The sequence below is a fragment of the Protopterus annectens genome, chromosome 1.part0 (assembly GCF_019279795.1).
Source record: "Protopterus annectens isolate FY-2018-M chromosome 1.part0, PAN1.0, whole genome shotgun sequence".
Taxonomy (NCBI): Eukaryota; Metazoa; Chordata; order Ceratodontiformes; family Protopteridae; genus Protopterus; species Protopterus annectens.
This window is the reverse complement of record NC_056725.1, coordinates 1666238499-1666252864: the sequence shown is the minus strand read 5'-3', so window position 1 is coordinate 1666252864 and position 14366 is coordinate 1666238499. Positions and strand designations below refer to the sequence as shown.

Below are 14366 nucleotides of genomic sequence, written 5' to 3'. Positions count from 1 at the left end.
TGAGATGGTCTCATAATACTCTAAACACTAGAAATATAAGCTAAACCTAGCTACCCAACTATGCTAAATCCACTCAACACTAGGATTCTAACCAGTGTAAGGGAGAAAAAAAACAGGTGAAACTACCACCATTAAAAACTACTTGCAAAGGATACAGCAAAGTGACATGGATCGAGCTACTGACAGGAACGGCAGCAAACTTGAAGAGAGGGGTTGGTTGAGGAGTGGGGGATTGAGGGTAAGAGAGGCAGAGCTCAACAAGTTGGAAGTTTGAAGGATCTAGCCAGTGTCAGATCAGATAACCCCAGGTTGAAGCCAGATGGCAAAGGCAACATTGGATCCACTATTACTACATTTTGCTAGCATACAGAGAAGTGAAGATCTTAACTTTTAACAGAGCTTAAGCAAAGTGCATGAACACATTACAGAAAAAAAAAGGCAAATATAAATGAAATTTGAATGCAGTCAGAAAAATTAATTACTGTAATGCAAGAGTAGTAAAGAGAAGACCCAAAAGTGGCCAAGTGTAGAGGAATTCACCCATTCATTCTGTAAACTGCTTTCCCTGATGAAGGTCATGCTAGCAGCAAACTGAGCAGGGCAAACCAGTAAATATTCAACTCATCTGCAGGATCCCCAGATATTCCCAGGAAAGCTGAGACCTACGATTCCTCCAATATATTCCTGGGCTACGCCTGGTACACCTCCTGTGGGAAGCATCTGTGGATATTCTTACAAAGTGCCCAAAATTATCTTAACTGACTTCTCTTGACATGAAGCAGTGGATGACAGATTCACTAACACAGCAGAGTTTTAATTGCACCATGGGCATGAAACAAATAATCCTAAAATGGAACCTTACCTGTTACGTGTATCCACAATTTCACCCTATATTAATAGGCAAGAGAGGAAAATGGAGGCATATTGACAGAAACTGACAGAACCCAGCCACTGGGGATGCACAAGCCAGTGCATTTCTTTGTGCTGGTCCCAAACCCGGATAAATGGGGAGGGTTGCATCAGGAAGGGCATCCGGAGTAAAATTTTGCCAAATCATACATGCAAACAGTACAGAAAAACATACCGGATCGGTTGAGGCCTGGGTTAACAACGACCGCCACCAGTACTGTTGGCCAACAGGGTGCTGGCAGAAATTGGGCTATTGCTGGCTGAAGGAGAAGAGGGGAAGGCATGCCCAAAGGCAGGTAAAGGCTAGGACTGTGATAGTGAGGGTCGGAACTTTGAATGTTGGCAGTGTGACTGTTATAGGGAGAGAGCTAGCTGATATGATGGACCAAAGGAAGGTTGGTATATTGTGTGTGCAAGAGACCAGATGGAAGGGGAGCAAGGCTAGGTGTATCGGAGGCAGTTTCAAATTGTTATATCGTTTTATCATGGTGTGGATGGGAGGAGAAGTGGCATAGGCATTATCCTGAGGGAACAGTATTGCTAAGAGTGTTTTGGAGGTGAAAAGAGTGTCGGATAGAGTGATGTTTATGAAGCTGGAAATTTATGGTGTAATGATGAATGTTGTTAGTGCATATGCTCCACAAGATGGGTGTTCGATGGATGAGAAAGAAAAATTTTGGCGCGAGATGGATGAAGTGGTGATGACTGTACCCAAGGGTGAGAAACTGGTGACTGGAGCAGATTTCAATGGGCATGTTGGTGAAGGGAACAGTGGGGATTAGGAAGTGATGGGTAGGTATGGTGTTAAGCAAAGGAATGCAAAAGGTCAGATGGTAGTGGATTTTGCGAAAAGGATGGACATGGCTGTGATGAATACGTATTTTAACAAGAGGGAGGAGCATAGGGTGACGTACAAGAGTGGAGGAAGATGCACACAGGTGGATTATATCTTATGTAGAAGGGCCAGTCTGAAGGAGACTGGAGACTAAAGTGGTGGCAGGGGAAAGTGTAGTTAGGCAGCATAGGATGGTGGTTTGTAGGATGAAATTGATGATCAAGAGGAGGAGTGTGAGGGCAGCACCAAGGATCAAATGGTGGAAATTGAAAAATGGTAATTGTGAGGTGATGTTCAGGGAAGAGTTAAGACAGGCACTGGGTGGCAGTGAAGAGTTACCGAACAGCTGGGTAACTACAGCAGAGCTAGTAAGAGATGGCTAGAAAGGTGATTGGTGTGACATCTGGAAAGAGGAAGGAGGACATCTGGTGGTGGAATGAAGTAGTACAGGAGAGTACACAGAAAAAGAGGTTGGCAAAGAAGTGGGATTGTCAAAGAGATGAAGAAAGTAGACAAGAGTATAAGGAGATGAGGTGCATGGCAAAGAGAGACGTGGTGAATGCTAAGGATAAGGCATATAAAGAGTTGTATAAAAGGTTGGACACTAAGGAGGGAGAAAAAGACCTGTATTGATTGGCTAGACAGAGGGACCGAGCTAGTAAAGATGTGCAGCAGGTAAGGGTGATAAAGGATAATGAGGGAAATGCACTCACAAGTGAGGAGAGTGTGTTGCACAGATGGAAAGAGTACTTTGAGGGGTTGATGAATGAAGAGAATGAGAGGGAGAGAAGGCTGATGTGCGGAAAGTGAATCATGAAGTGCAGTGGATTAGCAAGGAGAAAGTAAGGATAGCTATGAAGATGAAGAATGGAAAGGCTGTTGGTCCAGATGACATACCTGTGGAAGCATGGAGGTGTTTAGGTGAAATGGCAGTGGAGCTTTTAACTAGATTGTTTAATTAAATCTTGGAAAGTGAGAGGATGCCTGAAGAATGGAGAAAGTGTTTTGGTACAGTACAGTTGCGTACACTTACCATAAATGTAGATGTTAGAGTGTATTCACTGTTGCAGTCATTACATTTGGGTAATCTGCTGGCAGGATGCCCTCAGTCGGCCTGAATTCCAAAGTCTTGGGTCCTGCGTCGGTTGCCGTCTTCTCTTCCATGACGTCAGGTCGTCAGTGGTATAAAACATGCAGCACATGCCATTTTCTTTAGTTTTTCTTGCCCCCGCTGTCAGGTGCCCCCAAAAATGTAGAAATATAATATATATATATATATCTATATACATGCATCAATACAAACTTTACCTTCATTTACAAGCAAATACACCACATAGATTGTAGAAAATAGAGAAGGAAAAAAACTGTAGAATGACAGGGGGATGGCGGGAGGGAAACGGACTGAAACAGTGAATACAGTCGAACATCTATATTTATGGTAAGTGTACACAACTGTACTATGTTCTTAGTGTTTCACTGTCGCAGTCATTACATTTGGGTAGAATCCCAAAGCTATGGATGGGAGGCTGGAGCTAAACAGCATTAGGTGCGGCTATAAGGCCCGGCAGTGGCAAACCCTGCCCTGGACTTGGAGTAGAGGCAAATGGTAATGTTTTGCAAAGGTGTGAACAGAACTCCCAAGTAGCAGCCTCTAGAATGATATTCCTTGAAGGTGGAAACACCGAAGCGCTACTAGAGAGAAAAGAAATTTGATTTTCCTGGTTGTCTTTTTCACAATAACAGGTGGTTTGCAGTCAGAGTTGTTTTATATTGTTGAGAAGAGGAGAATTTGTGGTTTATATTTCTAGAATGTCTTTGGTTGGTACTCCTCTGTGAAAGGCTGCTGAAGTAGCTGCAGCTCTGGTGGAATGAGACCTAGTGCCCTTGGGCACAGGTTTACCATGGTGTAAGTAGTAGAAACGGATGCAGTGGCTTATCCACTTTGAAATTGGATGCTTTGAGATAGCCTTTCCTTCTGATCCTGCAGCATATGACACTAGTAATTGTACAGTTTTTCTTAGAGCTTTAGTCCTGCTCAAGCAGAATCTTAGCTGTCTGTGTACATCCATGGAATGCAGAATTCTCTCCCCTTTGTTCTGTGGATTTGGATAAAAAGTTGGCAGATGAATTGTTTGGTTAAGAGCCACACTGGAAACCACCTTAGGCATAAAAGTAGGATTTGTCCTCGGACACACCCTGTCTGGGTAAAATATGATAAAAAGCTCTACAGCCATTAGGGCCTGTAGCTCTGAAACTCTTCTTGCTGAAGTAATTGCTAGTAGCAGAGCTGTCTTCCATGATAAGAACTTTATATCAGCGGTAGCGGCTGTTTCAAATGGAGGCAGGGTGAGCTTTTCCAACACATAATTGAGGTCCCGTGTAGGTAATTGTGATCTTCTAGGAGGTCTTAAATTTTTGGCTCCTCTAAGATACTGCTTTAGTAAAGGATGAGAAACAATTGGTGGCTCTGTATTGTAATGAGCCGAAATGACAGGCATGGATTTTGATTGTTGAGAAAGATGGGCCTTTGTCAAGCATCTCAGTTAAGTACTGTAATGTCTGATGAATATGTGGCTCTGCTGTATCAGTTCCTTGTGCTAGATTCCAAGCACAAAATAGTTTCCATTTGTCAGCATAAAAGATTTTCTAGTACTAGGTCTTCTGGCTTCCAAAATGACATCCATCACAGCTTTACTGACAGGTGTCATTCGTATGATTACATGATTAGCCATGCTGCCAGGTTCAGAGTCTGTAGTTGATTGTGCAGGATTCGATTGTTTTGCTGGGACAGTAGTTGTGGTCTTTGAGTCAAGGCCCAAGCTGGGTATTGAGACAAGTTCCTTAGGATTGGGTACCAGTATTGGCGGGGCCAGTCTGGGGCAATTAATATCATCTTTGGCTTCTCTTGTCCGACTTTTAGGAGAACCTTGGGTAGAAGAGGCAGAGGAGGACAGGCGTAAACTGACAGGTTTTTCCAACTGAAGGATAGGGCGTCCACTTTCCATGCGTGTCTGTGATAAGTCCTTGTGCAGAATCTTTTCAATTGATAATTTTGAGGAGAGGCAAATAGATCTATGTCTGGGGCTCTCCCATTTCTCTGTTATGCTGAATACTTGTGGATTTAGTTTCCACTCATGAGGATCCATAAGGTTTCTGCTTAAATCATCTGCCAGAGTGTTTTGTTTTCCTGGCAGGAATTGAGCTTGAAGATGTATTTGGGAGGTCAAAGCTGTGACCCACAGTGCCATGGCTAATCTGCAAAGGGAGTACAAGTGTGTGCCCCCTTGCTTGTTTATATACCACATGACTGTGGTGTTTGTCGGTCTTTATCAGTAGTTGTCCTGGATGAAGTCAGTCCTTGAAGACTGTTGGGGCATTTTGAACAGCTAGCATCTATTTCTGGTTGATATGTAGATGCATTTGTTTTGGTGCCCATATGCCCTGAATGCATCTTCCTGCCATGTGGGCCCCCCAAGCATAATCTGATGCGTCTGTTAAGGTTTGGCTGGCAGGAAGTAGAGTGAAGGACCATCCCATGTTTTGATGACAAGCCTTTGCCCACCATAGAAACTCCTGTTGCAGGCAGAGAATGAGAGGAATCATTGTTTCCAGACTGTGTGAATGTTGACTCCATAAACTTTTTAGGTACCATTGAAGTTTCCTCATATGTAGTCTTGCATATGGAATTAGTAGGATGCAGGATGCCATTAAGCCCAGAGCCTGCAGAATTTGTCTTGCAGAAGACTGGGTTTTTGTTGCCATCACTTTGAAGTAGTCAGTTGCCTTTGTCTGGCATGAGGTAAGCCATCTGGGCAGTTGTATTCAAGCTTGCACCCAGGAATGTTATCTTTTGAGGGTACCAGTTGTGATTTATTTTCGTTTACTGTGTTCCCTAGGCATGTTAGAAGCCTTTTCACAAATGCCAGGTGTCGAAGAAGAGTGTCATTGTTCTCTGCTTGAAAGAGACAGTCCTCCAAGTAAGGATATATCTGTATACTTCTTTGTCTGCAAAATGCAATTACTGGTGCCAGACACTTTGGCTTATCTACTGCGCCCAGGGTCTTTACAAAGGGCAGTGCAGAGAACTGGCAACACATTAAGCCAGCCTTGAATCTGAGGCATCTTCTGCACAACTATCTTATTGGGACATGAAGGTATGCCTCTTTTAGGTCTAAAGTCACCAGCCAAGCATTCTTGCCCAGCCATAGGCAGAAGCTGCTGCAAAGTCAGCATTTTGAATTTTGGAATGTCCAAGTATGTGTTCAAAATCGATAAATCCAGCATTGGCTGCCAGGCCTTGTCCTTTCTGGGTACCAAGAACAGTCTTGAGTAAAAACCTTGTCCTTTTTCCTGTTCTGGTACTTGCCTGAATGGCCCCCATATCCATGAGGGACGTAACCTGTTTCTGTGCCTCTGCCCATTGATTTTTTGGTAGATATGGACAACCATTTGCCACTGGCACAGTGTGGAAATGGAATCTGTATCCCTGTGATACGATGTTTAGTACCCACTTGTCCGGGGTTAACAACTGCCATTTTTGAGCAAAAAAGTGCTAATTTCCCCCCTATGGGTGCTGCCAAAAGGCAAGTGCTTGGTGTAGGCAGAGGGAAGTCATTGGGATTGCTTTCTGTAGGTTTGCGCTTTATCTCCTCCAGATTTGAAGGTGGATGCACCCCATTGCTTTGACCTGTATGAGTCTTGCACCTGGTATCTGGAACCCTTAGGGCATCTGGATTTGCCCCTTTGAGCTCTGACACAGGTAAGGACCAATTTTTTGTAGGCCACTGTCTACTGAATCTTGCACTTGTAAGAAGTCTAACAGTTTGCATAGACTTGGCTTTGTCTTCCATTTTCTTTAAAACCTCTTCTGCCTTAATACCAAACAGAGAATCATGCTGTAAAGGTGCATCTAGCAATTTAGCTTTAACATGATCAGGCAAATTTTGTTCCTTTAACCAGGCATGCCTCCTAATCACAGATCCAGTAACTGCGGCCCTGCAGGAGGCCTCTAAAAAATCAAGATCACATTGCAAAGTATGCTTTCCAACTTGTTCAGCTGCATGCAATAATTCCTGCAATTCTTTATTTTCTTGCACATTCTGAAATCAACAATTTTCTGTTTCAGCAATCCCATAACATGTTGGTACTTAAGCATATGAAATTGACAGTTTAAGGCCCTGATTGCCAAGGTTGCAGATATATAAACCTTCCCCCCCCCCATCTGTCCAGTGCCCTTGAATCTGTCAGAGAGGGTAGGAATTTTTGCTGTTGAGGCCTTAACTCCCTTTGGATCCTGTGAAATAGTTTCAGGATCAGCAGCAGGGTTTCTAAATAAAACTTTGAGAGTCAGGGACCCTGTAATATCCGTCAGGCTTACTGGGAGTCGGAGGTAAGGATTCAGGGGTCAAGCTCTACTCCGAAAACACATCCACAAGGTCTAAAACAGGGGAAATGGCCAAAGGCTTGTGCTGAGGGAGAAGGAAATCCCTAAGCCTCTTTTTTGATTGAGAAGTCTTTACTCTCCCAGTGAAAATGCTCCCTCAAAGTATGCAAGGTTTCTCCAAATTAATAATCTTCAGGAGGAGATGCAGATGGAATAGACTCCTCAGCATCAGAATCCTCATAGCAAGGTAAAGATAATTCCTGATCAGAAGAGGAATCGGAAGAAATAGAAACCCGATCTGAAGATTCATAATCAGTGTCTTGCCTAGGCCTCTTATCTGGAGGGGGATGGATACCCCTGAGCAAAGTAATAAGGTATTCAGCCATTTTGATAATCTGTTTTTTAGGCATATAGGCCTGTGCACGTGGCTCATGCATCGTTTTTTTTAGTTTTAGAAGTTGCTGTTGTCTCTGATTTTGCAGCTGTCGTAGGTTTGATATACAAATGTTGATGTCTGAATACACCCTCAGAAGCCAGTGCCTCCGGACCCATCCAAGGGAGATATATCCGTCGGTCCAATACCTTGAGTATCTTGCGGCATGCCGGACTCCACATGGGTGTCAGTAGAGGCCTGCGACTCGAAGGTAGCGGGTATCAGGGGCTGCAAAAGCACCTCACTGAGTACGGGTGAACCGGCGACTGGCTTAGGAGAAGCTTTGTTGGTTTTGGATCTCGACTGCCTTTCTCTGTCCTGTTCTTTGCATTTTTTTTGTACTCCAGTAGTCGGATTGCTATTCAGCAACATTTCTGGGTAGTTAAATCTGTTTCCAAAATACTTTGATGCAAAAATATACAGACGCTTAATAGTGCGTTGGTTAAATCTAGCACAAAACCGACAGCCAGGCACGTTGTGATCAGGGCCTAGGCAAGGAATACAGTATAAATTGAAATCCTTATGAGGTATTTGCTTCTCACAAGTAATACAATTATTAACTTTTTCTGACATCGGTGAAATGCAAGAAAAAAGTTTCCCAATCGGGTACTTGGCTTTAGTGAAGACTTCGGTTCTGTAACTCAAACTCTAATATTTCAGTAGTCGGCTGACCGGCACTTGCCAAATGTTTCTGCTTCGGGCACCACGCAGCAAGAAAGACTAAAGAAAATGGCATCGGTTGCATGTTTTATAACCATGACGACCTGACATCATGGAAGAGAAGACAGCAACCAACGCAGGACCCAAGACTTTGGAATTTAGGCCGACTGAGTGCAACCTGCCAGCAGATTACCCAAATGTAATGACTGCAACAGTGAAACACGAAGAACATCGATTTTTAAGAATAAGAGTGATGTGCAGTGCTGTAGTAACTACAGAGGGATTAAACTGATCAGTCACAGCATGAAGTTATGGGAAAGTAGTGGAAGCTAGGTTAAGAAGGGAGGTGATGATTAGTGATCAGCAGTATGGTTTCATACCACGAAAAAGCACTACAGATGCAATGTTTCCTCTGAGAGTGTTGATGGAGAAAGTACAGAGAAGGTCAGAAGGAGATGCATTGTGTCTTTGTGGATTTAGAGAAAGCATATGACAGGGTGCCTAGAGAGGAGTTGTGGTATTGTATGAGGAAGTCGGGAGTGTCAGAAGAATGCACGAGTGGTACAGGATATGTACAAGGGTAGTGTGACAGCGGTGAAGTCCGCAGTGGGAGTGACTGATGCATTTAAGGTGGAGGTGGGATTGCATCAAGGATCAGTTCTGAGCCCCTTTCTTATTTGCAATGGTGATGGACAGGTTGACAGATGAGATCAGACAGGAGTCCCCATGGACTATGATGTTTGCAAATGATATTGTGATCTGTAGTGAGAGTAGAGAACAGGTGGAGGAAACCCTGGAGAGGTGGAGATATGCTCTAGACAGAAGAGGAATGAAGGTCAGCAGGACTAAGACAGAATATATGTGTGTGAATAAGAGGGAGGATAGAGGAATGGTGAGGATGCAGGGAGTAGAGGTGGCGAAGGTGGATGAGTTTAAGTACTTGGGATCAACAGTTCAGAGTAATGGTGAGTGTGGAAGAGAGGTGAAGAGAGTACAGGCAGGATGGAGTGGGTGGAGAAGAGTGTCAGGAGTGATTTGTGACAGACGAGTACCAGTAAGAGTGAAAGGAAAGGTCTACAAGAGGGTAGTGAGACCAGCTATGTTATATGGGTTGGAGACTGTGGCATTGACAAAAAGGCAGGAGTCAGAGCTTGACGTGGCAGAGTTGAAGATGTTAAGATTTGCACTGGGAGTGATGAGGATGGACAGGATTAGGAATAAGTATATTAGAGGGTCAGCCCAGGTTTGATGGTTTGGAGACAAAGCCAGAGAGGCAAGACTGCGTTGGCTTGGACATGTGCTGAGGAGGGATGCAGAGTATATTGGGAAAAAGATGCTAAGGATGAAGCTGCCAGGTAACAGGAAAAGAGGAAGGCCCAAGATAAGGTTTATGGATGTGGTGAGAGAGGACATGCAGGTGGTTGGTGTGACACAGCAAGATGCAGAGGACAGGAAGAAATGGAAACAGTTGATATGCTGTGGCGACCCCTAACGGGAGCAGCCGAAAGAAGAGGATTGACAGAAACTGACAGCTTCTTTGTATAACAGTTCTTGCTTTATCCCCACAGTCTTGTACAATGCTTGCAATACTGTCACAAATGCACCCACCTACTGATCAATCTCCTATTCTCTCTACTTTCATTCAAGTGCAAAATCGCAGTATAGTTAAACTCCTCACAAGACGTATCTGATCACCCTTACCTGCAGACAACATTCAAATTTTTCTGGAATAAAACCATGACCTACAACAAATGTAATGATTTTTACTGTAAACACTTCACACTCAGCAGTAAATTATGCTAGCGCACACTATGCATCACAGTAACTGATTAAGAGGATATCATCTACAGACAAAAACAACTCATTCCCAAACTAAATGCTTTGAAAATCTTAGTTTAATATCCTGCTAACAAAAAAACAGAAGGGATTACGGTACACTCTCCATTCAGAGCCCTATGCTCGGTCTCAAAGTATTAAATGCCCAACACCAAGAACAAAGAAATAGCTCTCATTTTTCAAATACAGGGGACAGACCAGCACAAGAACTGCTACTGCTCTTCCCACAAGACAATTTGGAGAGCAATTTCTATACCCTCACCATATTTTATGCATGGAATACCACCTTGCTGCTGAAGTAGTAACTGGCAAGCTTGTGATAAAGTTGAAGTACAAGTTAAAGTTGCTTTGTCCTTCCTCTAAAGGGAGTATTACCCTCTGGAACCAAACCTCACAAGAAGGGATGGCCTCTCCTACTCTAGGACTGGCTCAAAATTCAAACCTTAAGTGGGTATGGGATACTCAAGCCCCTCAACTGAGTGCTGTACAGCTGGACTATCCGTGAATGAGGCCATCTCAATACAAATGCAAACAAAAAGGAATACACCCCACAGCTACTGGGAATAATTCAACCTTCTTAGACTGTAGACGTGGATATGACAGGAAACTACACACAAATTCTGCATGCCTATTAGGAGGTTTCAAACGTGTATTGTGAGGGGGAGATGACCGACCTGGAGCCGTGTAAATGGGAGGAAAGGTTTTCCTGGTCTGAGTCAGAGTGGTAAAGTGATTTTGGACTTTTGTGAAATTCCATACAAACATGACTAAATAAAAGGATGCTCAAGTGCTTTTAGTAAAACATCTTTTGTCAAAAGTCAATGAATAACACTGCAGTTTTAGCAACAGGCATCAAAGCAGCAAGTTCTGGACATTAAACGTGCTAAGCGGCCCACTGATCTGGAAGATGCAATGGTTTTGCCCTTAACACTTTCTTCCCAGTAACCATATAGCTCACAAATGTCTCAGCACAAGCTTAGAGAGTCCCTTACCGGAACAGAGTAAGTGTCATCGATCTGAAACTCTGCTGGCTCATCCTCACAGAATGATGTCCGTGGAGACAATAAATTCAGAAACATCTTCAGCAAATCCAGATTCTCTCCAGTCACATTGGATATCTGGAATATTGGACACATTCTGTAAATTAAAAGAAATGAAAGTCAAGACAGCACATCTTACTACCATACCCAGAACACAATTTTCTCTTCACAATCAAAGCACTGCACTTAAATTAAGGGAAATTTGTTTGTGAAAGCAGTTCTCTTTCAACTGTTCAGATTAATGAAAAAGCCAAGTTTTTAGAAATGGCACTAAATGTTATTTTTCTTAAGAGAAAGCAACAAACTTTTAATAGAAACTCTCATATAATCGGAGAAAGGTCTCATTCAAAGGCATAAAGGAAAGACAGCCATTTAAAGTGTTCTAGTAATTACACTAATTTGAGTTCAAGCAACCAAAAAGCAGCACATTATACCTTCAATGCTCAGTGTACGGAGAGTCAAACAAAGCCATGTTTATTGGCTTTCAAAGAGTTTGTCACCTTATCAATATTGGATAATACACCCAAAGTCTCATCTACTCATCCAGACTTCTTTAAAAATAAAGAGTTGACACTTTTCCCAACTTGTAAAAGGAGGTGCATTCCACCACAGTCCAGTTCAGCAATGAACATTTCTCCTTGTTAGCGAAAGCTTATACACAGGAATTCACACATCTATTCCTAGTCTCCTGCTGGTGATATTTAATTTCAACTCTCAAATTAAAAGCCATATCATAATTGTGTATAAATACATTTAACCAACCTATCACTATTGTTCAACTTATTTCTTGGTCCTCAGAATTCCAGTGAACTCTATGATCTTCCTCTTTAGTCAGCATACTCATTGAAAAACCTATTCAAATGGGTTAGGAATTGCAATGCAAAGTCCCAACACATGTAGGAGGGATGAAAAATGCAGATGAGTAAATATCAAACATTACTCTGCTCAACACCTTTCTTTGTATACTTCTAGCTTACGCCCATGCCACCTGATAGCATCAAAACTTTTCTTTGGGGTCAGGCTTCAAGTGACTTACCAGCTAATAGGCAGCATTAGAAAGGGCAAAGAATTAACAAAATGACACCAATACTGTTTAGTCCAAGATGTCCTGCAGTGGAGAAATTAATGTTTGCCACTTATTATTCATATTTTCACAATTGAGACCTATATGTTAAAGCATACAAAATGAAACATCAATATGGGAGACAGGACAATTCACTGTCAATGTTAGTTTATAATCACACTAACTGTAAACAAAGGTTACTTGTAGATCAGTGTTGTCCTACTTTTGTAAGGTCCAACGTGTGGGTTGTTGAATCAGACCTCTGCATCTTATACCAGAATATTGGACCCAAGAGGTCTGACTTCTCCCTACCCACAATTCTCTCCTGGCGTATTTACCTCTGATAAGAGTTTGCTGACCATTTCCATAATGTCCTTAATAAGAGGGAATAAAAAGGGGCGTCCACAACATTGGCCACTATGGAAGGAAATGTGGAAAAGGAAACTGATCAAACCTTGACAGAACCCTGTCTAACCACCAGACGTAGAATGGCAATTTGGAAGGGGGAAGGAGGGAGGGATGTCAAACGGGGATATAAAAGGACATGGATCTATCGTTATATGTCCATAATGGTTGCAGCGGATGTATTTCCATCCAATTCAATGTGTGGGACAGATTCCCAAACTGCCTAAAAAGGTTCTGGGTGGACTCAAGGAATAGTGTGGGAGGAAACAGCCAGGGAATTGTTATGGCTAGGCTTATATAGGCCCTAGGGCCGATAGCCTAGTACCAACCTATGAATGGCAGAGCCAAAGGATGCAGGAGCTCTGGACTGCACAGCCAATTTGCAATGGGGCGCAAAGGTACGAGTTATAGACCAAGCTGCTGCTGCACATGCATCACGGATTGGTTATCTTTGCAAATGCTGTCAAAGTTGCCATCAGTCTGGTAGAGTGAGCCTTAGGGGCTTAGAATGTACAAACAACCCTCTTGTCTTATAAACAAAAGGAATTCAATCTGTCAGCACCTAGAAAGCTGCAACTTTTATATGCATTGTCCTGGGTTTGTCTTGGAAAAGAAGACAAAGTGCTGGTCTGATTTTCTAAAGTCTCTTGTACAAAGTAAATAAAAATCTGAGTTGGGTATGGAAGATGTGTTCGCCATTGATAGCAGTTTGGAAAACGCAGGCAAATCAATTTGATTTAGATTTTTTTCTGATTTATTGTCCACAAGGATAGAATTCTGTTGAGAACAAAGTGAGTCTTGCATGAAAGCACTTGCGGTTCAGAAACTCATCAAGCTGAAATGATAGCAAGCAACCAGAAAAATACAGGAGAGAAATTCTAAATCTGCTAATGTTACAGATTCAAGGGGGTTTTGGATCAATGACTGTAGTAAGACTAACATCCTAAAGTGGAGCTGGATCATGAACAGGTAGTCAGAATAAGAACGTTCCCTTAAGAAAAGCTTTGACCATCCTAAGTGATGCAACAGACGAATCAGTGTGTTCTGTATGAAAGTTTCAGATAGCTGCCATCTGGAATTTTATAGTAAAGTAACTGCAACCTTGCAGAAAATATTCAGAAAGAAAATCCAGCAACTCTGGAAAGGAGGCTGAAAGGATCTTAACCCTTAGAGGACGCCCAAACAGAAAACCTTTTCCATTTACTCTTACAAGTCTTTTTGGTAGATTCCTTCAGAGAAGAAATTATGTGGACTGAGGACGACAGTCTGTCATCTCTGGTTATCATTAAAATTAAAGAAACCATGCGGTTAGTTTCAGGGACTGAAAATCCAGTACAGGCCATCCCAGACGGGTGACAGAAGAGATTGGGAGTGGGATCCAGTACCCACGGTGTGTGAAACAGGCGAGACCAAAGGAAGGAGAACCATACCTGCAAAGGCTAAAAGGGAGCAATGAAAATTACCCTGGCCATGCACCTCATGGCTTTCAGAATGAACTTCATGAGAAGAGGAATCTGTGGCAAGGTGTAAAGGAGACCAAAAATGGACCACAACATCTATCGGACTGTCCCTCTGGAAGGATAAGGGCAAAGTAACTGCTGCAATTGCTGTTGAGGTAGGAAGCAAAGCAGTTGCAGGAAGGTTGGCTACAGAGAATGAAGATGTCAGTTGCCAACATCTGTTTGAGAGACCACTTGTGAAGTAATAGTATACTTCTGCTCAACCTGTACATTAATACACTGGACATCCCAAGAATGTGCATTGCCACTAGGAAGCAGTGTGGCGACATCCCTCATTGCCAG

The 14366-nt window shown here is 42.8% G+C and overlaps 1 protein-coding gene across 1 annotated transcript in view; it reads right to left on the bottom strand.

Moving 5' to 3' along the window:
- Positions 1-14366, bottom strand: part of GTPBP1 (GTP binding protein 1) — a 1054512-nt gene that overhangs the window by 389514 nt on the left and 650632 nt on the right. The window contains exon 7 of the mRNA XM_044074296.1: positions 11049-11193. Coding sequence (XP_043930231.1) covers positions 11049-11193 — 145 coding nt within the window. The remainder of the gene's footprint in view (positions 1-11048; positions 11194-14366) is intronic.